The 25,655-nt window shown below is 44.0% G+C and overlaps 8 protein-coding genes across 10 annotated transcripts in view; 6 read left to right on the top strand and 2 right to left on the bottom strand.

Annotated features, from left to right (window-relative positions):
• Positions 1-3,695, top strand: part of LOC108089508 (formin-J) — a 32,657-nt gene extending 28,962 nt beyond the window's left edge. The window contains 3 exon segments of the mRNA XM_017187826.2: positions 283-847; positions 996-1,129; positions 1,193-3,695. Of these exon segments, the coding sequence (XP_017043315.2) occupies positions 283-847; positions 996-1,129; positions 1,193-3,141 (2,648 nt within the window). The 3' untranslated portion in view covers positions 3,142-3,695.
• On the bottom strand, positions 3,393-5,644 carry LOC108089509 (protein male-specific lethal-3). The gene is made up of 6 exons (XM_017187828.2): positions 5,447-5,644; positions 5,158-5,336; positions 4,558-5,094; positions 4,008-4,504; positions 3,867-3,951; positions 3,393-3,814 (listed from the first exon to the last, which is right to left on the bottom strand). Exons 1-6 carry the CDS (start codon positions 5,546-5,548, stop codon positions 3,697-3,699), a joined length of 1,518 nt encoding a protein of 505 aa, XP_017043317.1. The 5' UTR covers positions 5,549-5,644; the 3' UTR covers positions 3,393-3,696.
• A 367-nt stretch (positions 5,645-6,011) lies between these two features.
• LOC108089333 (Bardet-Biedl syndrome 1 protein homolog) lies at positions 6,012-8,764 on the top strand. Its single transcript, XM_017187513.1, has 3 exons — positions 6,012-6,291; positions 6,506-7,573; positions 8,214-8,764. The coding sequence occupies exons 1-3, from the start codon at positions 6,012-6,014 to the stop codon at positions 8,681-8,683; spliced, it is 1,818 nt and encodes a 605-aa protein (XP_017043002.1). The 3' UTR covers positions 8,684-8,764.
• On the bottom strand, positions 8,705-9,056 carry LOC108089334 (acyl-CoA-binding protein). Its single transcript, XM_017187514.1, has one exon. It carries the CDS (start codon positions 9,016-9,018, stop codon positions 8,764-8,766), a length of 255 nt encoding a protein of 84 aa, XP_017043003.1. The 5' UTR covers positions 9,019-9,056; the 3' UTR covers positions 8,705-8,763.
• Positions 9,057-9,618: 562 nt separating this feature from the next.
• Positions 9,619-10,163, top strand: LOC108089341 (acyl-CoA-binding protein). The gene is made up of 2 exons (XM_017187522.1): positions 9,619-9,721; positions 9,782-10,163. Exons 1-2 carry the CDS (start codon positions 9,713-9,715, stop codon positions 10,019-10,021), a joined length of 249 nt encoding a protein of 82 aa, XP_017043011.1. The 5' UTR covers positions 9,619-9,712; the 3' UTR covers positions 10,022-10,163.
• A 1,110-nt stretch (positions 10,164-11,273) lies between these two features.
• On the top strand, positions 11,274-12,145 carry LOC108089620 (acyl-CoA-binding protein). 2 transcript variants are annotated; one of them, XM_017187982.1, is made up of 3 exons: positions 11,274-11,335; positions 11,408-11,446; positions 11,813-12,145. In XM_017187982.1, the coding sequence occupies exons 2-3, from the start codon at positions 11,438-11,440 to the stop codon at positions 12,056-12,058; spliced, it is 255 nt and encodes an 84-aa protein (XP_017043471.1). In that variant the 5' UTR covers positions 11,274-11,335; positions 11,408-11,437; the 3' UTR covers positions 12,059-12,145. The 2 variants fall into 2 exon arrangements, with proteins under 2 accessions (XP_017043471.1, XP_017043470.1); XM_017187981.1 differs by having other exon boundaries at positions 11,330-11,446.
• Positions 12,146-12,461: 316 nt separating this feature from the next.
• LOC108089618 (acyl-CoA-binding protein homolog) lies at positions 12,462-14,152 on the top strand. Its single transcript, XM_017187980.1, has 3 exons — positions 12,462-12,547; positions 13,354-13,385; positions 13,797-14,152. Exons 2-3 carry the CDS (start codon positions 13,371-13,373, stop codon positions 14,043-14,045), a joined length of 264 nt encoding a protein of 87 aa, XP_017043469.1. The 5' UTR covers positions 12,462-12,547; positions 13,354-13,370; the 3' UTR covers positions 14,046-14,152.
• A 1,219-nt stretch (positions 14,153-15,371) lies between these two features.
• LOC108089472 (protein melted) lies at positions 15,372-25,617 on the top strand. Of its 2 annotated transcripts, none has more exons than XM_017187727.2 (10): positions 15,372-16,215; positions 20,801-20,959; positions 21,028-21,279; positions 21,415-22,216; positions 22,507-23,249; positions 23,629-23,866; positions 23,974-24,143; positions 24,210-24,338; positions 24,654-24,935; positions 25,000-25,617. In XM_017187727.2, the coding sequence occupies exons 2-10, from the start codon at positions 20,855-20,857 to the stop codon at positions 25,255-25,257; spliced, it is 2,979 nt and encodes a 992-aa protein (XP_017043216.1). In that variant the 5' UTR covers positions 15,372-16,215; positions 20,801-20,854; the 3' UTR covers positions 25,258-25,617. The 2 variants fall into 2 exon arrangements, with proteins under 2 accessions (XP_017043216.1, XP_017043217.1); XM_017187728.2 differs by having other exon boundaries at positions 23,992-24,143.
• Positions 25,618-25,655: the final 38 nt, after the last annotated feature.

Raw genomic sequence — 25,655 nt, forward strand, 5'->3', positions numbered from 1 at the left:
AAATATAACACAGCAAAAAAATAAGGTAACAAGGTGCTTAACAATTTAATAAAAAAATCGTACTTTTAAAATTATGGACTCAAAAAATCCAAATGTTCAAAATAGCTTACCAAATTTAATGGGCTAATTAATTGCTAAACTTCCAGATATAACAAAAAAAATTTTGAACAGTAATTTTTGGTCTATTAATGTGATTCAAAAAATTATTTTAAATGAGAAGTAATTTTGAGTAAATAAAACACCTTTTATTAATTAAATTAAACTTTGTTTTTCAATTCACAGTTGGTCAAGCTGGCACCCCTGTGTCCGATTCGGAGCACTCCTTCCTGGGCGATGGTATCTTCGATCCTCGTGCCAGTCCGGCGTTGAGTCGCCGCCACTTGGGATCCGGAGAGATCAGCAATGGTTTCGTCCGTCTGGAACAGGACGGGGCTTCTCCGGACATCACGCCCAATGGAAGCTTGAGGCGTCGGCGCAGCAGGGTTCTGGCCGAGGAGGATGACCTCATGGAGTTCCTGCGCAGCTCGACGGGTCCCCACGAAGGACACAACAGCAGGGAGCGGAAGGCGGCCTACGGCAGCTTGGATCGCTCCTGGGCCCGTCGCGCCCGCTCAGGAAGCTCCAGCCGGAAGCGTCCCGACTTGCTCAACATTGACTTTGGCCTGGATCGGGAGCGGGCCAGCTCACCGGCTCCTCTTCTCCAGCAGCAACAGCAGCAGGCGCAGGAGCGGCTCCAATCTCCGCTGGCCAGTGCCGCTGGCACGCCCACAACGGCAGGGAACACGCCCACGGGCAGTGGATCGGCGATTGGGCAGACGCAGCCCATCAACGAGGATGCGAAACCAAGGTGAGAGATGATCAAAAAATTATTTAAAATTAGATAGTAGATATTTCTTTTTATATTTATCGTAATACATAATTAAAATTTTTGTTATAATGCATAAGTATTTGTATAAGTATCACAACCTTTTACTAATTATTTCCTCCTTTTCCAGAATATCCCGTGAATGGCGCCAGAAGATCGAGACGTGGCTGCAGTCCAACGAGAGCGATGAAAAGCAAAACGAGGAGTACAGGCGCAAGCGTCGTCTGGTGAACGCCAATCGGCGATCGCTCGAAAACGAAACTGGTTAGATATTCTTATTTAAATGATCCTTCCTATCAACAGGATATAATTTAATTTTCTCCACAGAAAACGAACGAAAACTAGACCCGTTGCCGGAGGAGAAGATCCTGCCTTCGACGACGACAGCTACGCCAACGAACACGCCGACGACCACTAATCCCACTAACTCCAGTAGCAGGACGGACCAGGTGTCCGGGAAATACCAGCGCGTCTACGCCGACTGGAAGCCTTCGAAGACGCTCGAGCAGACGGATGTGGTGGCCAATCTGCAGGCCATCGCCGATGCCCAACCGCAAGATACACTGCGTCAATATCGCAAGCAGAGATCGCAGGATCAGCCGAGTCCCATTGCACTGCAATCGATTGCCGAAGAGCGAAGATCCCATATCCAGAAAATGGGCGAAAGGGACTCGAACAACGAAGTGTTGCAGATCTACATAAGAAGATCTTCCAGCAGGGATCTGCAGCCAGCGAAAACGGAGGAACCTTCGCATCCGCCCAAGTCACCAAAGCCACAGGTGTCCGATGACACCTTCGCCAGCCTGCTGAATCACCACAAGAGCCAGAACGAGATGCAGGCAACCTCGAAGGACGTGGATGCGGATAACATTGAGACGCCGCCCGTGAGTCGTCGGGTAATTGCCACGCCCACCACAACAGTGGTCACTGTGTGCATGACGGACAAGCCGAAGGCTCCGGTGGAGGAGAAAATCAGCTCAGCGGAGCAGGATGCCCCGGGTCACTTCGATCGCCATGCCTTGGCGCGTCGTACTCGTCGCTACAAGAGGCCCACGGACTACAGCAGTGGCAATGAGGAGCTGATGACCACCAGCACATCGGAAACAAAAGCCACTCCCTCGAAACCAGAACAACCTCCACCGGAGAAATCCAAGCAAAAGGAGCGCACAATCAACAAACTGGAGAAGGTGGGTCGCCACATCAGCTCCATCAACCAGGAGGATGTGCGGGAGGCCATCCGGAATCTCAAATCGCCCACTGGAACACCCGAACGACCTTGGAGTCCGCCGCGTGAGATCACGCCCTCCAAGCTAAAGCTCTCCGCGAGCGGTCACCACGAACTGAACGACGAGGGCTTCGAGGAGACCCAGAGTCTGGTGTCGGACACGCCTTCCCACGGAAAGGGCGAGAGCACCAACTCCTCCTGCAACGAGGGAGTCAACGAGACTCCCGCCCGCCAGCGACCGTTGCAGAAGCAAAAGCCCACGACCACCAGCATCACCCAGATGGGCAGTCGGCTGGCCGATCGCCTGCAGCAGGCCAGACTGAAGGGTTCCGGAGGAACGCCAGCATCCACGGCATCCGCCAAGTCACAAAACCAAATCCCTGCCACTCAGACGGCGACGGTCAAGAGGAGTCTCTCCGCCAGCCGACCGCTTCGCATGCCGAATGGACAACCGCTGACCAGTGCCGCACCGCTGAGGTCCGCATCCGCGGTGAGGCGATCGCCGCAGGAACAGCAGGTCCTCGCCGGCGTGGAGCGAAGCAGCTCGAGAAACAGCCTCCGCTCGTCGCGATCTTCCATCAACAGTGGAGCGTCCACGCAAACGGTGGTGAGACGTCTGCCCGCCGTCCAGCGAGCAGGAGCCACTGTGTCCGTGGACTCCTCGCCCAGCAAGCGACCACTGGCTGCCCAGAATCTGCGACCAACGCCTGGACGCGGAGTGCCGGCCAGTAGGAGCAGCAGCAGTGGCTCCAGCGTGGGACCCAGTGTGATCCTGGTGCGCAGCAAAATGTCTAGCACAGCGCCGAAATCAAATATCAGCGGCAGCACCAGCTTCAAAGAGAATCAGTCGCAATCCCAGCCGCAGTCGCAGTCACAGTCCAGGATGAGCGCCGCTCGCAGTGTGGTGCTGGTGAAGAACGCCCTCAACCAGCAGCAGCAGGCCAGGATGAGTGCAAATCCGAATCCCCAGCAGCGGAGCACCAGCAGCAGTCGGTCAGTGAGCAGCTTTATGCGACCCACGGCCAGCAGTGCCACCAAGCGCCAGAAGTGAGGATCCACACGAGGTCGTCGTCAAAGTTAACGTCCCTAGTTTACACACATGTTACAAAAGCGAATGCATCCAAATCCAAGCCGTCCATGCGACAATTTCGAATTTCTTAGCAGAGGATCTGAACACACAAATTTAAACACACATATGTAATTGTTACAGTTGCAATATTTTGAGATGTTATACAAATCTAAAGAATTCCCAGCACATTCCAACTGAAGGTCCGCAAAACCCTTAATACAAAAGACAAAATCTTTCAAACTCTTAAATTTATTGGAGCACAAAAAAAAAGAGACAAAAATACTAGCATGTACTACTCAACTAAAACTTAGGATAAGCAAAAAAAAAAAAAAAAAATGTTAAACTCGTATTTTCCATATTTAACATATAGTTAGTAGGCATTATTCGATTATACGTTAGGAGACTTTTTTATAGAAGCGCGTTGTTTACAAAGTGTGTAGTTGAAGAAACCAAAACGACAATTACAAATCTTTAAAATAAAAAACATAAGCTTTAAACTTTATAATAAATAAACTAGATAACTACGATCAACTAAAGCTAAGCAGCTATGCCATCCAGGGAATTCAAGAGCTCCCTTTGCAGATGTTCCTGTGGCGCAGCGGTGGGTTTAACATAGTTATCCTTGTCGAACCACTCCCTGTGGTTTTCCAAGTAACTGCGAATTTAATGATTAGATTGTGGGTGACACAGAAAGATCATTGCCTTACTTGGTAAAAGAGTCAAGGTGGGGGAGTAGATCTTCCAGCTTCCTATTGCTAATTGGCGAGGCGTTCAAAAACATGGGCATTTTAACTGAAATAAAGATGAAATTTAATTATGTTAAACGGTGGAAAATGTGTTGTACATACTCATCAATCTAGCCAGATGAGGAGCGCCAAAAATCATGGATCTCTCCGGTGGGGATTCGGCTGATAGCAGCCGCCAGCTGAATGTTTCGTGAAGGAAATCACGCATCTCAAACGGCAGTTTGTAGGCTGCCGTATATGGCGATGAACGCTCATAAGCCTGAGCTGTATTCTTTCCACTGCATGTCACAATGTAGAGAAGACATTTTTGCAGCTGTTTTTCGTACTCCGTGCTACCGAGAATGCCACCTTCGATCTGCCCGTTGGACTTGCCACCTCCGCCGCCCACGGGCGTGCCGTCCAAAGATACTAGATCTGTGTCTCCACTGGGATTTATGAAATCATACGACTTGTTAAGGATAAGGCTGCAGTTCTTCATGTTTTCGTCGGTAAGGTAGTTTTGAATGTACTCCTTCTCCTCTTTGTACAGTAAGTGGTCTTCCATGTGAAACTCGAAGTAGACGCGCAGGCCATCCACCACCTCCTTGAGCATGCAGACGCTGTAAAAGGCTGGGTTAAAATATTTCTAGATGTTTGATTTGTTTTTAATTACATTGACATCACGCGATCGTACTCCCACTTCAACTTTAAATTGCGACTATTGGTGGTTCTGGCCCTCGCACTGTCCTGCTTGATGCCAATGGCCAGCTCCACGGCCCGCTGCTTGATAAAATTCTCCATGATGGTCACGATAGGCACGCGGGCGGGCAAGGCGTGCTGGTTGCCCAGTTTCTTGATCATATTCCGGTCGTACTCGATCAGCTCGCGGAGTCTCTCGCTGACCCGCATTATAACGCGTTCCTCCTGGTGCAGAAAGCGCTCGGGATCTACAATCTCGTTGTGCTGAGCAGCCTCTGAGGGTCGTCCCCGAGTGCCTTTTCCCTCGGCGGCCTTCCCCTTCCTCTTATTATCCCGCGCAGGTGCGCGGTGGCCAGTTGCGCGATGAGAGAGCGGCATTTCCGGTTCTGCGGTAAGGTTTCCCGTGTCCAGAGGATCCACCAAAGGCTCTTCCACTGGCGCTCCTTTTGGCCCGCGTTTTTTCTTGGCCGGCGGCTTGTCGGGCGTTCCCTTGTACGAGTAGTCTCCCCTACTGCAAATGGATTATGAGACTGTGATTAGGTTTGCCATGAATTTACCAAAATCATGTACTTACATCTGCAACTGTGCCGCCTCAGCCAACTCGCGCTGCAGCTGCCGGTTTTCCTCGGTGTCTTTCAGCAGGACACTGCCACGTACTGAGCGATCGTAGGAAGGCCGCCAGCCCTGGAAGTGGATCTTGTAGTCGTAATATCTCATGCCATGTTCGTTGCGGCGCTCGAAAACATTTATAACCTGCGGGAAAATTGGTAAAACAAATAAAAAACAGCGGTGAAAACTTAGTTTCTGACGTTTGTTTGACGTTTCTACGCAAGTGTACATGTGCATGTGTTGGTATGGGTTACCTTGCTGGTGTAAAGAACTCTGGCCTTTGATTTATCCGGCTCGTAGCAAAGGACTATCTCGCCCTTGTGAAAAAGCAACGGCTCGTCATTGTACTCCGTCATCCCTTGGTTTAAATAAAGGGTAAACAATTCACTTAAAGCTAAAAAATATTAAATATTGAATTCAACGTCTGGCGTCGCTAGTTTTTAATGTGACCAGATTTCAATAAATCTTAAATATTAGGGGTCTAGACAAATATACCAGTATATTTGTTTAACAAAAATACCATGAAATACTGAAAGGGCGGTTTATTTAAATTTAAAAAAAAATATAGCAATTTTATTAAAGATTGTCATTTTAAATTATATCTTTGGCTAGTTTTATTTAAACTATTTGTAGATGCGTTTAAAAATATAACGTATAAAATTTCATTGTTTAATAATAATTTAATTAATTAAGCCTAATAATATAAAAATAAACGGTCATCCTGGTTGCTAGGGGCAAGAAAAACCAAAACAAAGGCATGTCCTGAATCACCTGTTCGTTTTCACTCTGCACCTGTGAAGTATTCCTAAATATCCTGCCATGGCCGGTGCTCCCAACTGGCTCCATGTGGACACGGAGGACGAGAGTCCTCGTCCACAGCTCACAACGCTCTCCAGCTGCATGGCTTTGAGCGCCGTGCAGTGCGACGGATACGTCCGGCTCCTGGCAGCGGATATTTCACTGGACGACGCCGCCGAGGAGCCCAGTGCAACCCTCAAGGTTTTCCGGGGCCTCAAGCTCAAGCAGGAGCAGCCGCTGCCGGGGATTCCCACGGCCATCGAGAGTCTTTACATCGATGAGTCGGAGCCGAAAACGCCGGGTAAGGTTTTAAGTGTCAACTTCAAAAAAATTAATAAACATTTAAATGAGTATTCTCAGAATTATGTATGTACATATGTATATGCATAACCGCATATCCTTTGTCACACATTTAATTATTAGCTTGATTCTCAGAATTGGATACTAAAAATTAAGCTATAACTTCAGAGATAAATTTTTACTATATCCCATATATAACCTTTTTTCTATTTTAGTTATTGCCGTAGCCATCGCCGAGTCAGTGCTCTTCTACCGCCATCTGAAGCCGTACTTTAAGTACACGATTCCCGCCCAGGACTCCGAGGATTTAGAACTGGAGGTGTGGCGCAAGCTGCCGGTGATGAAGAAGGATGCCCATCCCGCTCTGCTGGACTCCCTGCGAAGCATTGACCACTCCAAGCTGTCCCGGAAATCACAACGCCTGCTACAAATGAGCGAGGAGGAGCGCGAGGACTTCATCACCACCCACAAGGACTCGCCGGTGGGTCGAGTGGGCAGCATAGTGGCCATGTGTTGTCTGAAGCGCATCTCCAGCGATGCAAACCCGCCATCCCACTTGGTGCTGGCCACGGATATCGGGCATATCCTGATCCTGGAGCCGCAGGGATTCAACCTGGTATTTGAGGGAAGGACTTGCGAAGATGAGACCGCCGTGCCGAGTCTGATTTCCGTGCAGGGAACCTTTGAGACGGACTTTTGCATCGTGGTGGCGACTCGGAATGGTGGCGTTTACCTACTGCGAAAGTCGCAATCCGAGGGTCAGGAGGTATTCAAGCTGGGCATCCCACTCACCGGTCTCCTGCTCCTTCCCATCGATCAAACCATAATCGCCTCAACAATGGACAATCGTTATCTATGCTACTCGAAGCGGGGAAAGTTGCTTTATCAGGTTGCACTGGCCGAACTGCCCGTCTGCCTCCTGCCCCTTCCCATGACCCATCTGGGACTCACCCTGGTGGCCATCGCCCTCCAAGGGGGCGTGGTCAAGTTCTACCTGCAGCGCTACCTCGTCGACGAATTCGTCCTGGACGAAACTGTGGATGCCATGCTGTATGGTCGGATGGGCATGGAGGATCACGTTCTGACACTCGTCACTCAATCCGGAGGGATTGTTGTAAAGATCCTGAGGAGGGTGTCTCGCTTTGAACCAAAAACCGGAGAAGCGGCCAACAAGCGATTGGGCAGTGACCAGATGTCCATCGCTGATACCTCAATTCTGGACAAGCCCAAGAAGAGCTCCATCTTTGTGGAGCAGGCGGCGCGGGAGAAGCAGCAAGCAAAATGTAAGTATGAAGCTTGAAAATTAACATAAAAAAAAAAACAATTTTGCTAAGATAATTTATTTAGTTTGGGTTATTTCCTTTTTGCCGGTTCACCATTTTGGCTTTCCCAACAGCTTTTTCTTATCACTCTTTTTTTCCCCAATGGCTTTTAACTTCTGTAAAACAAGTCTTTCAATTGATTTGCCGTAGTTTGGATTTTCTTTTAAATTTCGATTGTTAAAATAATAAACTTTGATAAGAAAATTAATCTTTTCCCGTTAAAAAATAATTTTGTTCAAAATTATACATGTCAAATAAAATATAAATCATAAACGCTTTCTTTCTTTTTAAATTGCGTGTTCTTCTAAAAGTGTACTGATTACACGTAATAGTGATAGCGCTTAAAAAAAACCGGCATACTTAGATTATGAAATGATTCAGGTTTCCTAAAAATTCCACAGCTGGCTAATCGCACCACTTTTTCATGGTTTTTCATTTAGAGTTTGATTGATTACTTTCATAGAATAAAATAAAATTTATAAAACTTTATAAGATTATTCCATATATATGCCATAAATATCTTTATGCTTTTAAAATGAGTTTGATTCAAGTCCTGGGTAATCTGTAAATTTCTTTGATATTTTATTTTATTTTCTTCCAGCAACCTATGGCAGTTTTCAGGTGGAACTCTGGCGACTTCGCCACACGGCCGCCCGGGCGACAATCGATGCCATCAACTCCTCGGAGAGCACGATATCCGGAGACCTGACCCACGCCCCCGTGAAGCTATCCGCTGAGGTCTGCGGCAGTGGACCCGCCTTTCGCCTCTACCTCACCGTTCAGAACCTGTCCACCTTCAAAATGGCCTCGAATCTGGTGATCCTGCTCCATGCGGACAGACGACACTACACCATTCCGCAGACCCTGGCTCGATTGCCCAGTGTTTTGCCAGGAGTGCCACTTCGAGTGGATTTCGAGGTAACAGCTGTGCTGGATCCCATGGACAAACTGCCCCCGGCAACCCTCAACCCGGATAACTCCCTGATTCGAGTGATGCTAATGAAGACCGGACAGGCGAAACCACTCATTGCTGCCGCAGTTTCGATGCCCCAATCCGAGGCAGCTTTCTAAATGTGAGATATACACTTTTGATTGTCTTAATAAGATTTTGGGTTTATTTAACAGATGGAAGGTAATCCAATGGTGTGGATCTAGGCGTACTTGGGAGCGTACTTCTCGTACACCTTCACGTAGGCCTCCTTGGCGGCCTCCTTCGACAGACCCTTGTGGGCGCTCCAGGCCTCGTACATGGCCTTCTTCTTGAGATCCAGGATGCCGGGCTTGTCGATGTTCACATCGCCAACGGTGGACTGCTTGAACAGACCGTAGAACTCCAGGAACTCGGAGTCGGTGGGCTTCTTGGAGAAGTTCTTGGCGAGTTCGGCGGCTTCCTCAAAACTGACCATGTTGCTGGATATGCGAGTGATACTAAGTAATCCCTCCCCGCCGACAGTTGGCTTTTATAGAACCCTCCAGATTGGTATTACGAAATTTAATTAATTTGAATATGACCAGGTGCATTGCCCAATTTTGTATCTATACATTAGAGACGAGAAGGCCGTTCGCCAAGTTTAATTAATATTTTTTGGGGAACCTTTAAGGTAGATACGACTATCATCTATTCTTGGCACCAGATCGTGCGACTTCACCATGATAACACTCGATAGCCACTGACTCACGTGAATTACGAGTAAAATCGGAGCTGGCCATTAATTAAGTTATTGGTGGGCTATCCAGATTTCTGCTCATGTTGGCCAGCTCATCAGTTTCGGGGCTCGGCCTAATCAATCAATCCGATAACGAGTATATAGCGTTATGCATATGGCTCAGTCGATTTTTGGCAAGTGCAAGAGAGCTGATAAGCTGCCGTCTGACTAATTATATATTATATTTGAATGCCCCTAAGAGGAACTCTCACTTTTCATGATTACCCGAATATATATAGGTTTTTCTGATAAGCCCAAGTGGGAACTACAATTGCAGTGGGGCCGTGATAAGATTACCGAAAAGGTGTGAGCCATGTTTGCCAATATATAAACGGTGTTCGCAGCGAAACCCCCACAGATTGTTTTTGTTTACCGAAACCAACTAGCCACCAACATGCCCACCGTAAGTTTTACATCCCTAAACAAACCAATCGGTTTTATTATTTTTTTCTGTAATTATTAGTTTGAAGAGATCGTCGAGAAGGCCAAGAACTTCAAGAACCTGCCCTCCAAGGAGGAGTTCCTCGAGTTCTACGGCTACTACAAGCAGGCCACCGTTGGCGATTGCAACATCGAGGAGCCGGAGGACGAGGAGAAGAAGGCCCGCTACAATGCCTGGAAGAGCAAGGCCGGTCTGACCGCCGAGGATGCCAAGAAGTACTACATCGAGGTCTACAAGAAGTACGCTCCCCAGTACGAATAAGCCCTGAATTTCCCCCGGAAAAACCCCATAGTCTTAGAGCCTTTCCTGTGACCTTTCTAATGATGCATGTGTATGATTGTTGCAACTCGATGTATTTATTGTAATTTTATAATAAACCAAACACCTATGCATTTAACGTAAACATTCCCTTATTATTAATTTATAACTTTCCACCCAAGCTCAATCATATGACCCACTCCACACTTATCTTAATCTGATTAGGAGCTATCGGTTTTTGCGGAAGCCCTCTGTGAAGTGTCTGTAAAGTGGTAATAAAAATATGAAACAAAGAAGTCTTGGTTATTGGATGGTCAATAGTAATGGTATAAAATGTGACAAGTTATTTAGGAAATCTAAGAAGAAAGGTAGGCGATAATGACAATAAAACATTTAGTATTATTTTTTTTTGTTTATATATTTTTTAACTGCTTAAGAACTTAAAAAAAGGAAATAGTAAAGATGATTATTTTAGGACGATTACAATTTCTTACATCACAACTTAGTTTATACTTTTAAAGTATAAAATGAAAACTAAGTTGTTAGACACTGTTATACATCGTTAAGACTTCTTTATTTTATTTCTGTAATTAAATAATTTGTATTATACATTTTTTGAATAATAATTTATTTACGAGTAAATGGGCAAAATAAGCCGATAAATTATCTACACCATATGTAAAATTATTTTACTTAGCTATAATGAAATGAAAGCATACTTTTTGGTGTTTTTTGGTGTTGCGTTTCTTGAAGTGATTACTTTTAGTTAGGTCATTTTTAGCTTTTGGATATTATGTAAAGTTTAACTCATTTTGATATTAAAAATTTATGCACATTATAAGACAAAACGTTCCATAATAACATCATTAAAATTAATTAGAAAATTAACATCTTTTAACTTGTTCATTCTGATATAAATGATTGTTAAGTTTAAATGTTATAAGCTGCTTATGATCGCTTAACTTATTTGCCCATTTGACAGTTTAATCATCCAGTAATTGTATCATTTTTATGACATGTTGCAAAAGATTGACCGCTTAGAGCAAAAAACCCACTGCGCCCTAGGTTCTTAAAACATGCAATAAACGATAAGTGTTACCGGGGGCTATCTCCAATATCGCTACCTTTGACAATGTCCCTGAATTGTATTTGGGCAGCACAATTAGTGAAATAAAGATATCGATATCTGCTGATTATAAGCAAAATGGAGTATTTAACTAAAGCCAATAAACCAACAGAAAAATGAAAGGAGCCTAAATCTATATAAGCGCGACTAAAAGGCCTAGAAGTATTCAATCGTCTTTGCCTTTTCCAGTGGTAAGCACGTTAGCAAAAAGAATCCTTTCAGTAAGGCTAAATTTAAAGTGATTACTTTCTTTTTACAATTAGCATTACCAACAAGAATCCCATTTTGACAACATGGTCTCGGTAAGTATTCCGCACATTGGATACAACATTAAGGTTCTGATAAAAAAATAAAAAAATGTGATACCATTTAAACCCTCTACTGTGAAAGTGAAAGAAAATTAAGGAAAATTGTTTCTGAAAATAATTAAATCGATTATATAAACAAATTTGTTTTTTAGAGATAAAGAAAAAAACGTTTATTGAAAATACCACTTTTATAAAAATCTTTTGAAATTTAAAGTTTGCTAAAAACCTTTTAATAATGATAAGCGCATCTGCTTTTTAAGAAGTTCGAACCCAATTATTCATGTTCTATAAAAAGTAAACCGTCTTACATAATTTATAATATATTCCTTACTTAACCTATTGTTTCCCATTACCAAACAGTTCGAAGAAGCCTCTGAACTCGCCAAGAAGTTCACCAAGAAGCCCACCGATGCCGAGTTCCTGGAGTTCTACGGTCTGTTCAAGCAGGCCACCGTTGGCGATGTGAACATCGAGAAGCCCGGCGTGTTGAGCCTGAAGGAGAAGGCCAAGTACGAGGCCTGGAGCTCCAACAAGGGTCTGTCGAAGGAGGCCGCCAAGGAGGCCTACGTGAAGGTGTACGAGAAGTACGCCCCCAAGTACGCCTAAATGGGATAGCCACACTCCGACCCCCTGGGAACCTGTCACTATATCATCATATTTAACAATAAAGATTACCCGACATACGAGCAGTAATCAGGTGTTTGTCCGGTTGAGCGGCATTTTATTGGAGCTTTCGTTTCCCCGTCCTTGAATCCACTCCCCTGGGATTTAGTGATAGGATTGCTGCTCGAACTTCGATCCGAACAAGATTACGTGGCTTCGAATCATTTTGGTTTTTGAGTTTGGTGGTTTATCACGAAATCGGCTCTGCTATCAGTGGGCCTGCATTATCACCACCGCGATTGCCCGAGCCACTCGAGCAAAAAGCTTCGTGATCCACCGAGAATTCAAATGGAGCTTCCCTCTCTCGATTTCTCGCCGAGGAGAAGCTTTCCCGTTGAGGGCGATCGCGCGATATGGAAAGACTTAAATTGAAAGTCACCGCCAGATTGGAATTCAGACAGTGTTTAGTTCTGTGACAGTCAACACAAAAAAGTAAGTGCCCAATTTCAATTGCCCGGCGGTCTGCATTCAATTACCCCGAAAGCCCTTACCCACCAGCAGTGCCCACTAATTGTGGTTGTGACACATAAAGCACTAATTTAGATAGGGGCACGGTGTACGAATTTGGACACCTGCAACACACTCAATTGTGGAAATTTACACCCCAATACGCACTGAGAAAAACAAGTGTTTTCCGTGAACGTAGGTCAAAAGTCAAAGCTTAAAAGAAATTACTAATTAGAACTTGTCACCTTGACTTTAAGTTATTCAATCGTTGTCATTTAAAACGCCCATAAAATTAGTGAGTAATTTATAAGTCATTTCTAGACTGCAAAATGTTGTACAATATATTTGCATGTCCATATATGGAGAGTATTTGGCTCAGTGCAAGACACGTACGAAGCCCACACCCGTGTCCATATTGGTCAAAATTCGCCGGCCAAAACGGGCCGCTAACGGTTTGCCCGCCTCGCTCCCTTTCGAAAATCTCGGCCCGAAAGTTAAATATTTGCGTCTTCTGCTTCCGCAGCATAATCCCAAGTTCTATTCAAATTATGTATTTTCGCCGGGAGAAAGTCGGACTTGTGTGTGGCCCGACAAACATCCATTAGCAAACATTCATTAGTTCGCCGAGATTGCCAGTCGGCGGGTCAAAGTTCACATCCACCTGGTTCTGTTTGGCACACGCCCAGCCTCTTCACTCGGAACTGGTTTTCATTATTATGACAATAAACATAAAACTAAGCGGTTTATAAACTACACTAATTTAACTTTTTGTACAATTCCACTTCTTGCAGATAAAATCTAACCCACAATGCCCGTCTCCGAGGTAAGTTAAGTGATCGCAAGTCTACCAAATTTAGGGCGGTACTTGGCTGGGCGATAAGCTTCTTGCTAATCACCTGTTCCAGACTAAGGAAAAAAAATTTACTTTGAATGGAAAATCATTTTTTCTTTGAATATACTTCACAAAATCAAAAATGAGATAAGGTTGGAGGGCATTTAATACTGAGAAAGCTGTTAAAAGGTTTTTTCCAGAGATGAAGTATCTTTCTTAAAATTTGATTTTAAATCATAATTAAATTTCCTATAACTTTATCAGTAGTAATGATAGTATTAGCAGTAATGAGACATTTTATGATAAGAAAAAAAATTTTTTTTGGGGAAATCTTGATAAATTGATTTAAGTATCACCAGTTATGAAAGTGTTCTTATGTATGCTAATATCTTTTTTTTCCAGCAATTCAATGCCGCCGCCGAGAAGGTGAAGAGCCTGACGAAGCGTCCCAGCGACGACGAGTTCCTGGAGCTCTATGCCCTGTTCAAGCAGGCCAGCGTTGGCGACAACGACACCGCCAAGCCGGGACTCCTGGACCTGAAGGGCAAGGCCAAGTGGGAGGCCTGGAACAAGCAGAAGGGCAAGAGCAGCGAGGCCGCCCAGCAGGAGTACATCACCTTCGTGGAGGGACTGGTGGCCAAGTACGCCTAGAATCCAGAAGCAACCATCAATAAGCGATCTTCAACCAGCTAGAGACTATAAACACTTACTTTACCTTTAAAGCGGAATAAACTTTGTATGTTAATTTTGTACTGAAAGATGTGTTGACCCGAGTTGCATTCGCTTAGCCTGGGGTTGTTTACCCGGCAAATAGAGGAAGTGGTTGCACCGCTTTAAATGTACTTTGCACCACCAGTGGCGCTTGTTAGCGGCGCATCGTTAATGGCAATTCGAGTGTGTTTGCCCAAACAGCCAGCCGGGTTCAATGTCGAACGGAAGACATCCGAAATATACGACCTTGGGGCATTAATTTTAAGCCGCTAAAGTCGTAGTAAACATTGATGAAAAGCTCATGATAATTAGCCACGATTTTCCGTGATTTAAGTGGCATTTCTTTAAATGCTTCCGCAACATTTTAAGTGCAGCAGCAACAACACGAACGCACCAGCAACATCAATTGCCGGCAGCAGCAACATGTTGCTAGCTGCTGGTTGCTTAGCCGCGCAACAGGTGAAGCAAAGGTGCAAGAAGAAGAGAAGCAGGCAACAAAAGAGAGAGGATAACAGAGCAACAACAAAGCCGCCTGCGTTTTTTGTTTATGAATGAAAAGCGCAAAGGCAAAACGTCGATAAACTGGTGTAAGCAAAAAGAGCAGTTAAGTAGGGTAATTATAAAGGGTCGACCTTAGGGTACCCCACAAAATTTATAAGTGGTGGTAAATATTTAAAATATTTTTTATTAAATTTGATTTTATGGTGGAAAATCAATTCTCTTGAGTTATTTTCTATACACACATATTTGTTATTTAAATTGTTACAAGGTTAAATGCCCCAAAAACTATGCTAGGCTTTTTTTAGAGCCCAATAGTTTCAGAATTTCTATAATATCTGATTACGAGAATAAAAGTACTTTAAAAGACTTCTAAAAGAGTGCAATGTTAGATAATTAAAAACTATAAACCCCATTTACTTTAGCTGAAAGAGGATTTTAAATTAACCAGATTAATTAATATTATTATTCTTTTAATATTTGTACCACCGAATAAAATGAGATTAAGTTTCAGAGGTGTTCGTAAAGTCGACTCATCTGTTGCCAAACAGAGTGGCAAAGGTAATACTCTGGACAAGAAAGGTAGTTTGATGGGGAATGGGTGAGAACTTGGCCGCCAGAGAGCGCGAGAGAGCCAAGAGAGCGCCGGAGAGAGGCAGCGATCGTGCAAAACAAACAGGCAAAAACAACCCGTCGGTGTCGGCCAGTCTGGCAAGTGGGCCTTTTGCCATTGCCTTGCCATTCCGCTCAGTCTCATTTCAGTTTCAGTTCAGTCTTCATTCGGGCCCAAACGCGTTCGCTTGGCCAGCGCGCTCGTCATTTAGCCGCTGCCGCCCCCCTTCGCCCCCTCTCGCTCTCTCTCTCGCACTCTCCGCCAGTTGAGTGTGTGTGCGTGTGCGCCTGCCTACGTGTGTGTGCCACTGTGTGTGTGTGTTAACAAAATGTGATTAGCAAAAATACAAAGAAATCAGGCATAGTGGAACAAGGCATTGTGGCTGAAACAACAGTCAACGGTAACAGCAGTGCACATAAATTACAAAACAAAAAATAATATAAAATACAGCCGACATAAAATAAAAAAAAAACAAATCTTTGGAGATATACACGAAATGCGAAAATTTGCATAAAAAGCAATGCGCTGGCGCGGCAACAAAGTGCGGCCGTAAAAAATAAATAACGCCAACGACAATTCTGAAAATTTGTGCTTTATCGGCAACAGCAGCAACAATTAAATTAATATTGAACTACACCCAAAGTTAACAAAAGTAGCAGCCATATAAAAAAAAAACACACAACGACAACAAAAACAACAGCAACAACAACAACCACGGTTGCGGCTGACTTGGCCAAAACAACAACAGTAACAGCAGCAACAGCAACAAAAGCGGCAACAGCAACAACCATCAACGTTGTCTACCTTTTTTTTTACCTTTTCAAGTGTTTTTTGTTGCCGCTGCAAGAGAGATATATAGAGAGATCCGGAGAGCAGGAACCGCAGACAAAAAGAGCGCCAGATCGGGGCTTAACTCCGATTTCGACTCCGACCAGTTCCAGTTGCCCGAAGTGATACTGATATGACCAGCTGTCTGCCAGCAGCCACAGATGCAATCCGGTGAGTTTCGCCCATTCACCGTTGCCTCGCCTTGCCGCATTCAAATTTCCGATCCAAACATATAATTTTTTAGATAGCCTCGAACGACTTTCGATTGGTTTTTAATTTTCAAGACATACAAAAGTTATCTAATAAAAGGGGACATGTATTCATTAGAAGTAATAAAAATGCTTAAGACTTATTTGCATATTTTATAGATTATTCAATGTATTCAATTTCAATATTGAACTCACTTAAATAAAACAAAAATATAGAAAAAATAATATACACACAGAGGATTTCATGTTTCAAAATTCCTTTGGTTAGTATATTAGAATACATTTAAAAATGTGCTATTACGTTTTTAGTGAAAGAAACACGAATGCTAATATTAGCCAAAAATTTGTCATTGACAATTTTGAGATCTTATTTCAAGAACTTATTTTATAGGTTTTTTTAATTGACTTAAATGTATAGGAAAACCATTTGAAAGAATACTAACGATTTTTTTCCGATCAGACATATTCCTAAGCAAAATATTTGATTTTACGATTTCACCAGCATTTAGCTGTTCTTGTTGAGCAGGTAAGAAGTTGGCCAGGTAGCAGAAACCCTAGAGAATCGGCGATCGCAGGCTCCGGCAAACCCATTAAAAAGTGCCAAAATATTCACAGAAGTATTAGTAAAGCGTTTTGTATATTTCGTGTGAGCTTCTTGTTGTTGTGCTAATTCGCAGCAATTTCTTCGTTCGCGGCCTTTTCATTAATAAGTTTCACGCGCCGCTCATTTTTCAACATGCCCGCTTTCCTGTCCCCCAATCACCTCGCCTTCGGATCGGATTACCGTGTTGATGTTGTCTTTACTTTTCGCAGTCCCCAAACACCGACCAGGGGGGTGGTGGGGCGAATAAATTATAATTTTTTGCTAATTCGTACATGTAGGTAGTTTTTGGCTGCCAGTGGGGTAGATAACATAATTTAACTGGTGATGCAATACACTCAAAGAATTGGCTAATAATAATCGTGATTGAATTTAAATGTATTCGGAAATAAAGATAGGATTGTTTACATACAAATATAAATTAAATAATTAAATACTGATATCCACAACAAAAATTATCAAACATCATGCAGTTTTCATTTTTATATTTGCCTAGAACAAATTGTTGCTGATTTGGCAATTTTAGCCCTAGGGTTTTTAAAAATCTATAGAACTTGATACCTATATCTAAAAAAAAACTTGTTGGACATAATAGCAGTTTGCTTACTTTGCATATTGATTTTTCAAATAAATCCTGTTTGTGTAACAATATGTCTTAATATATATTATATGTATTTGATAGCCTTCCTTGGTTATAGTTGTATTTTTTTTTTTTTTTTTTAAACTCAAATCTTGATAAAATTTTATATCACTCCCACACCTTATAGAATTCCCCACCCTTTCGAATCAATAAGCAATAATTACCGATGACATCTGCAACCCAGATTTGCAAATGCAGGCAAATAAATTATTTAGTCCTAGCCACCGTAGTCACCAATTCCAGTCAGCGGTGGCGATGACTGTCTGCGCATGCGTAGGGTAGGCAAAAACGGATTGTTAGAGGCAGTGAGGGGAAAACTAGTTTTCCGCCAGCGACTAATACTAGTCATGCACTGCGACTGCACGCCGCCGAAACTCCTTTTTCCCCTGCCGCCGGGCAGACTTTGAACCGACGTGTAATTGCAGTCGCAAGTTGCAAGTTGCAAGTTGCAGGTTGCAGGTTGCCAGTTGCCATCGGCCGAGACACTTGACGCCTCTCCTCCTGGCACATTGGCCAGGTATGACAATGGAATGCACAAACAAGAACCAAACACTTGCCAAGCACGCAATGCGACTCGGTTTCGGAAAAGCGGAATGCTGCCTGGATCAGAATACGTATACGTCCAGTGTGACGGTTATGTGAGCCGGCTGGCCGTTTCGCGGAAACTCCCTAGAAGGAGACCCACGGAGGCCGTGCCACTTGGTCGGTCGGTCCAGCCCTGGCCAACAGGTAGGGTTACTCATGCCGGAGCATCTCTGCTCTGTCTCCATCGGAAAATTGAGTCATTCGCACGCTCTTACGAAACACAGACAGACTCCAGTAAATCGAACAGCGATCTTGACACGTTCAAGATCTAGAAATTGCGTGCAAAACGTTTTTATTAAGAATTTTTCTTTAAATTTTGTGTCATCGGGTATTACACAATTTGAAAATCTTTTTTGAGTGAGTTAATCACAAGAGGTAGAAGTCCTTATCAAAGGTTGAACAAAATTTTTTTTAAAATTTAAGGATTTTACGTGTCCATTCCCTTTTTCCAAACAAATTATAAAGTTAAAAAAAAATTACAAAAATTAAAAAATATCATAAATTTAAATTACTCATAGATTTTATTCCAATACAAACCGTAAAGCAATATTAGAAATATTTTTTTTGTGTTAAGGTGGCAAAATAAAGGTTTTGCTGATTAAATCATAATTATTCCACTAAACTTTAGTTCATGTTGCATTGAAAATGGTAAATGGACATAATAATTTCCAATTAAATATTTGGTTTAAGTCAACAAAGTTCCACTGTAATAAAAAACCTTAACTAACTAACCGATTTGGCGACTGTGTTTATTCCATTTCTGAACTCTGCCATTTTGTGGAGCAATGCAAATAGAATCTAAGCGGAGAATTATGGGGTCTCGAATTTTTGGCACAGCCTTTTGTTTCCACTCTGTCTCCGAAATCTGGAGACCACGGGGCCCCCCTGAGCCCCTTCCCCTGTCCCCTCCCCGCTCCCCATCCCTTCCCCTTTGGTCTTGGGCCGGGGGCTTCGTGTGTATTAACCTGCCGCACCGGTTTCGGTTTATGTTTTAGCCAACGCCATCATCCATTACTTATACCCAAACCCGAACCCCTTCCCCCTCCCCATACCCTTCCCCTCTGCCAGCACATACATATGTGTGTTTCTATTTCTCTTTTAATTTTCTCTCGGGCGCTCAAAGTGGCTGCTGCTGCTGCCGCTGTTGCTGTTGCTGTTGCTGCTGCTGCTGCGACTTGTTGCTGCTTCTTTATTTATTTTTTAACCAGTTTTTTCTGTTTGTTGTTGGTGCTGCAACCTGAGCGCGAATGAGCCATAAATAACAACAATAACAACAACCACAGCAGCCCAGTCGCTGTCTTCAGTCTTCTGTCCCGGTTTCCAGGAAGCAAATGTCTGTCCGTCCGTCAGTCGGGCTTGTCCGCCAGTCCGTTTGTCCGCCAGTCGGCTTGTCCGCCCGTCGAGAGGCCCAAACCGTCTGCAATTCGCGTGCAGAGCCGCTTGCCTGCTGGCTTGCCTGCCTGACTGGCCTCTATGGATTATGCAACTCTTGGTTTTCAGTTTGGGTTTTGGTTTTCGGTTTTTATTTGAAAATTTAATAACCCGGGCGTTGGCGTTGGCGTCTACTTCCTTGATGGCACGACAGCCGCGAGAAATGACTTTTCTGCCAGCTTTTTCTAGCGCCCACTCATTTGGCCAGTCGGCAAATTCCCCGGGTTGATCCGCTAAGTCCGGGGATAATCCCTTGCCCGGAATTTTGCGCATCTAATCAAAAGACAGCGAGTCGTCGTTTGGCATTCCACGAAGGCCCAAAGAAGTCGACGGCAGGTTGACTGCGATGGCCAGAAGAATTTAACGGCTTATCAGCGGGGCAAAAACAAGCGGCAGGCCAAGTGCAAGTGGGCAAACAAAAACACCTTTTGCGGGAAACCCCACGGAAAACAGAACCGAATCGTTTTTAGCAAACAGTTCGCAGAATTGCTGGCCATGCGGTGCAGATTCTCTTCTCGGGTAAACAAACCGACACTGGCAATTAATGTGGGCCAAAACCTGCACTTGATTCCAATTATTTGGAGGTTCCATAAAGATATTCGACCCATATTCGGTGGCCATAAAGATAGGAGCAGTTGCGAATCATAACTCTCTAGGATTTATAGTATCACAAGGTCTATTCGCACTCGTATTCCTTGTCAAGCACTTCTAAATAAATTCCATCAGAGGCTGTGCAAGGGCATCTCGGTGCGAGTATCTAAGATAAGAATCGAGGGAATGCAACAAGTATTCAGTGTCCGCGGAATATCTATATTTATACAACTATATATGCACTTTTAGGGGACCGCGAGAATAGAAATACTTGCTGGAGCAACAAGTATTTTGGGCAAACGCCACACTCGGTCTAGTTTGAATTTGCAAATGCCCGGCGATAAGATAAAAAAGTGGCTGCCAGAGGCGCCTGAACTTTGGCAATGGGCCAACTCCAAACATGGCAGTGAAAAAATGCAGTGACTAAAATAAACAAATACCGCCGACCAATTCCCATTTGATCTAATGAAATATTTTTTGGGTTCACTCCAGCTTTATACAAATGGAATATAAATAATTAAATGTCTTATTATAATAACAAAGATCTCAGTATAATAAACAGTGCTGTTTATGATAGTTATATCAATTTACTTATGATTAAAGTTATATCAACTTTATTTTTACAAAATCTACCTCCTATTATCTTTCACTTTTTACTAAAATCAATTTTTAATTTAACCAAAATATAAACATTTTTAGTTGCCACAACAGATGATGAAATTTGAGCTACCCTAATTGGGAGAATTCTCCACGATGCACGAACTTTTCAACAAAGTGCTCGCCAAGCGCGATCTTTCTCGAGCAGGAGATCTTTTCTCCGTGCCGGATGCAGATATTGTCGACGATATCACGGAGGTGGTAAGTTATTGCATTTCCTATATACTTCCTGTTTGTTTTTTAATTAAGTTTTCTTAATATCCTTTAAGCTCTCTGAAATCAGTCCGATCATCTCGCATGCGGACTACGTGAAGAACAACAATGACCAGAGTGTGGTGGAGATCTGTGTGACGAGGGTGCTCTCCTGCATCCGGGAAACGAAAAGTGCAGAGCGATATTGTGCTGCTCTAGTGGACCTTCTGAAGACCTGTCTGCTGTGGAACCTACAACCCTCGGGAACCACAAAAGAAGAGCCACCTCATGCAAAGATTGCTGCAGATATCATTTCTAGCATTTTTCTGGTGAGTTTAATTAGGGTTTAAAAAAGTTTATTCATAGGATATAAATTTTATTTTATATGATTAATTTTTTATAATAGTCTGATGATTTTTTTAGTTACTTTTTTATTGAATAAATTTTACTTTATTTATCTACAGAACTATGACAAAAAAGAACTGATGAAAATAGCCCTTCCCGTAGCCGTTCAATTTCTGCCGAAGGGAAACCGGGAGCTGTCGAGAAACCTGGCCAGCTATCTTTCCCTGGCTGCCATCGATCACGCCTGCCTGTTGAGTCCGCACACGGAGTCCGTGATGGAGTCCATTCTGTCGGGGAACTACGGTCTACTCCGGGTGCTCTCTCAGGTTTACGAGGTGGCTCCTGAGGCGGTGACCCCACATGCCCCACTTTTAATGCCACTGCTGCCGCAGTGCGATCCCCAGGAGCGAATGGCGGTGTTCCAGTTGTATCTGCTGATTGTTCAGAAATCTCCCGAGGTTCTCGAATCCTGCGTTCCCCAGCTTTGTGGCTTTCTGCTCGACAGCGATACCTCCAGCATCACCATGCAGATCCTACTGAAGATTTCCCAGCACTCGCCCAATCTCCTCGTCGATCACTTCGAGCAACTGCGTCTGGCGGCCAAAACGAACCCAGGAACCATTCCGCTCTGTGCGCAGATCATGACCACTGCGGGAATCGGGAGCAAGGAGACGGCCCAGCAGGCTCTGGACTTTGTCCTGGAACACCTGCCCACCCAGGCTCTCCTGCAGCAGGAGGCCACTCGCCTCTGCTCCGCGTATCCTGTTCTCTTCACCGACAAGGTGCTCGCTTGTGTGCGGCAGAAGAACGCGGCCCTCAGCTCGCAGCAGGATGTGGGAAACGCCCTGGGCAACAAGACCTCCGGCGGTGTCACCATCGTCAGCCTCAACAGCTCCAGTCCCAGTCCACCTCTAAAACCAGGTGAGTTTGGTATCCAAAATTGAGGGGGAGAGATGGAAAATTACGATCCAGATGAAGAAACAATTTTCGAACAGGAAGACTAATATTAATAGTATTTGTTTTAATTAACTTATGATACATGAAAGAATAAATATCATTTAAATACGTAAAATATTTCTATAAAATTCTGCTATCGTTCTTTGATAATTTTTTTTAATACTTTTGCAGAGAAAGGTATAGGCATTTCTTTTTTTCCTTTCTTGTTTCAAAGAAACTTTCTTATTAATTAATTGATTTCTATGTTTTTGTAGCTCCCATAGCCGCCCCGTCCATCAACACCACAGTCGTTCAGCCAGCCAGTGCAGCCAGTGCCACGCCCACAGCGCCACCCGTCTCCGCCTCGGCGCCCATTGCCACTTCTACGCCCGTGGCCGCTGCCACGCCCACTCCCCAACATGCGGGCTACACGCGGCGGGTGAAGCTGGGGGATTCGCGGAGCACAGGACGCCTGCATCCTGCGAGCAACACACACCGCAGTGTGACGCGGTTGAATGTGGCGAGTGGATCGGTGGGGGGACTCCACAAGAGCATGACCCGGTTGAGCAACTCGCAGATTAACCAGCAACCCGGCGGCAGTTCCAACGGCAATGTGGTGGTGCAATCGGGTGCCACGCCCAAGACGCCCAACGCCTTCAGCAATCCTCCCGTGACACCAGTTCCACCGCTGAGCAACAATGTGGTGATAACTGGCCACAACCGGCATGGAATTCCCGTGACCTCCGGAGGAGTAACGGTGACCACGTCGCCCTCGAAGGTGCGACCCCACTCCCAAGGACCCTCCACGCTGCTCAACTCGAGCACGGTGCTGATGAAGTACAGCACGGATGCACTGAACCAGTCGGTGGGCTCGATCTCCATACCCCAATCATCCGCGGCGGCCACTCTGCCACCCACACAGAATGCGGTGTCCGTGCACCATGCCTCGCCTGCCCTGCCCCAATCCTCCAGCAACGGGAACGCCAAGTCGGTGATGAAGCTGCCGGTCAATGGAAATGTAAGTGGATAAAATCAAGAATAAATGGGGTTAAATATTTTAAATAACACAAATTAAATATTACTTTATTCCCTACATTTTAAGAATATTTTGTCATAAAGACCAGTCGATTAGAAACATTTAAGAAAGCTCTTAATTTTTTATATTTTTAAAATGTTTACAATAAAAAAGGGGAGCATATTACAATTAGTATTCAAGATCCATAAAAGTGATATTATTGTCAGATAAAAAAAATGTTTACTTCAACTACGTAATATTTCGATTACTCACTTAAAATTTATAATATTCTCAAAAAAAATTAGAATATTTTAAAGCAAATAGATTACAGTTTTTATGAATAAACAAATAATATATTATGTATTATATATATGATTTTCAGAGCGAAGTGATTGTCTCGGGACCCACCACAAATGTGGCTCCCCGGCGCAGCGATAATACCAGTCGAACTCTACTGAATGCCAACAGCGTGATGGACCAGCGGATGAGCACCTTCGAGCCATATCAGATAATGCGGGATCCCGTCCAGCAATTCTGCGAGAAGAACTTCAATTCGATCAAGTCCTACATGGATGAAGTATCGCAGCATTTGCCGCCACCCACGCGATGCAGCATCGAGGGTAAGTCCTTGAAGGTCCTTCTCCCTCAGGCTCTAATTCCTTTCCCCGTCCATCCCCCACATATAAACACACATCCCCACACACACACACACAAACACATCACACAGTTTCCAATGAATTTGCAGAGCGAAGGACCAAAAAGGTGGCCAAATTGCACTTTGCCTGCCAGATTCGAGGACCCCATTGCCTTTACTCCAAAACTTGCTTCACGATGCGAACGCGGAACCCCAAGACCTGGATACATATGATGTTCCTGGACTTTCAAGTGCGGCATTTCGTGAGTACTGGGCATTGAAGTGCTGGGAAACATCCTTGAAGTCCTGTTCAAATGTTGCTCTTTCAGGTAAAGGAGAAGTGCGTGCTGAGCACGCGTGAATCTGGCATCAGCAATCTCAAGAATATCTGGCAAATCCTCAAGTGCGAGAACCGCAGCTTCACCGAACTGGTCACCAGCCAGTTTCCTCAGGTCAAGGTGGGTCTACATATTGTTTTAGAAAATTAAATAAAATTCTGATATTTAATTTACCAAGTTTTATTTATTGATTTCGAGCGGAGATTGAATTTACATAAAAATCTTTTGTACAAAAACCTAATTTGTTATTACAAGAAAATATTTTTGATTTTGTAAATCATATGTGAACTTATATCTAAATGTTATCAAAATTTGTGGACATTAAAAATTATATTTGAAACTTAATAGATTACTGAAAATATAAGTTATTATAATCATAAGATCTTTTAGATGGAATATCCGTCATGGCATTAATTGTTCTTCAAATTGTTTTAGGACCGTGAGATCCTGGTGAACGAGCTGCGCCACTCGGGCTTCCTGGACGTGTTCGAGGTCTCGAAGACTGACAAGTCCAACCCGAACTGCAACGAGCTGGAGTACCAGTGGGGCTGCTTCCTGTGCAACCACCCGGACAAGGCGGTGGGTTTTCTCAACGGGAGCAACCAACCGATGATCGAAGGTCAACTGAAGGAGAAGAAGGGCAAGTGGAGGCTTTTCAGGCGCTGGCGCACGCGCTACTTTACTTTATCCGGAGCACACTTATCCTGCAAAGGATCTGTAAGTAGATCAATCAGTTTTAATCCTTGAAAAGTGGTTACTGAATTTCTAAAAACATTTATAGAGCGGCGGTGAGAGCATCGATGTGAACCAGATTCGATCGGTGAAGGTGTCGCGTGGTGCTCGCAATATTCCGAAGGCCTTCGAGATCTTCACCGCCGACCAGACATTAATACTCAAGCCGAAGGACGGCAAGAACGCCGAGGAGTGGGTGCAGTGCCTCAGCATTGTGGTGGCCCATTCGCAGGCCCGTGACAACCCGACGGCCAAGACGAATAGCCTGCCAGCCAGGAGCATGGGAAGCAGCAAGCCATCCTTCTAGGATTCGAATGGGTTGCGAATGGGATGGCATTCCATGCCCAATTGTGAGATTATTTGTAAATGTAAAGACAGAGAAACGGCAACACACAAAAGACAAACAGACAAAGGATCGGCGAGCAAAAGGACTCTGCTGTCTATATATATACACACACCATATATTATATATATACAATATCATTATATATATATATATATATACCTATACCTTAGACTTATGTAGCGTGTACTTACCATTTCAAGGGATTTCAAAAATTTTGCGAAATTGTTTTTATCATTTATAGTTGATTTTTATACATATGTATTTAGTTTATGCTTATTTATTGTACGTGTATTAAACAAACAGCTTGCTTTCAAAATCGAATGCTTTAGTTATTTTTCAGTACGCGGGGTTCTTTTTTC

Source organism: Drosophila ficusphila, unplaced genomic scaffold (assembly GCF_018152265.1).
Source record: "Drosophila ficusphila isolate 14025-0441.05 unplaced genomic scaffold, ASM1815226v1 contig_286, whole genome shotgun sequence".
Classification (NCBI taxonomy): Eukaryota; Metazoa; Arthropoda; class Insecta; order Diptera; family Drosophilidae; genus Drosophila; species Drosophila ficusphila.

Coding starts and splice junctions, on each gene's coding strand:
- LOC108089509 (XM_017187828.2), bottom strand. CDS start 5,548: ATGACGGAGTACAATGACGAGCCGTTGCTTTTTCACAAGGGCGAGATA. Junction 5,337..5,446: donor GAGTTCTTTACACCAGCAAG/GTAACCCATACC, acceptor ATTTTCCCGCAG/GTTATAAATGTTTTCGAGCG. Junction 4,505..4,557: donor TACGATCGCGTGATGTCAAT/GTAATTAAAAAC, acceptor AGCCTTTTACAG/CGTCTGCATGCTCAAGGAGG.
- LOC108089333 (XM_017187513.1), top strand. CDS start 6,012: ATGGCCGGTGCTCCCAACTGGCTCCATGTGGACACGGAGGACGAGAGT. Junction 6,292..6,505: donor GTCGGAGCCGAAAACGCCGG/GTAAGGTTTTAA, acceptor TTTCTATTTTAG/TTATTGCCGTAGCCATCGCC. Junction 7,574..8,213: donor GGAGAAGCAGCAAGCAAAAT/GTAAGTATGAAG, acceptor ATTTTCTTCCAG/CAACCTATGGCAGTTTTCAG.
- LOC108089334 (XM_017187514.1), bottom strand. CDS start 9,018: ATGGTCAGTTTTGAGGAAGCCGCCGAACTCGCCAAGAACTTCTCCAAG.
- LOC108089472 (XM_017187727.2), top strand. CDS start 20,855: ATGCACGAACTTTTCAACAAAGTGCTCGCCAAGCGCGATCTTTCTCGA. Junction 24,144..24,209: donor ACTTTCAAGTGCGGCATTTC/GTGAGTACTGGG, acceptor TTGCTCTTTCAG/GTAAAGGAGAAGTGCGTGCT. Junction 24,339..24,653: donor GCCAGTTTCCTCAGGTCAAG/GTGGGTCTACAT, acceptor AAATTGTTTTAG/GACCGTGAGATCCTGGTGAA.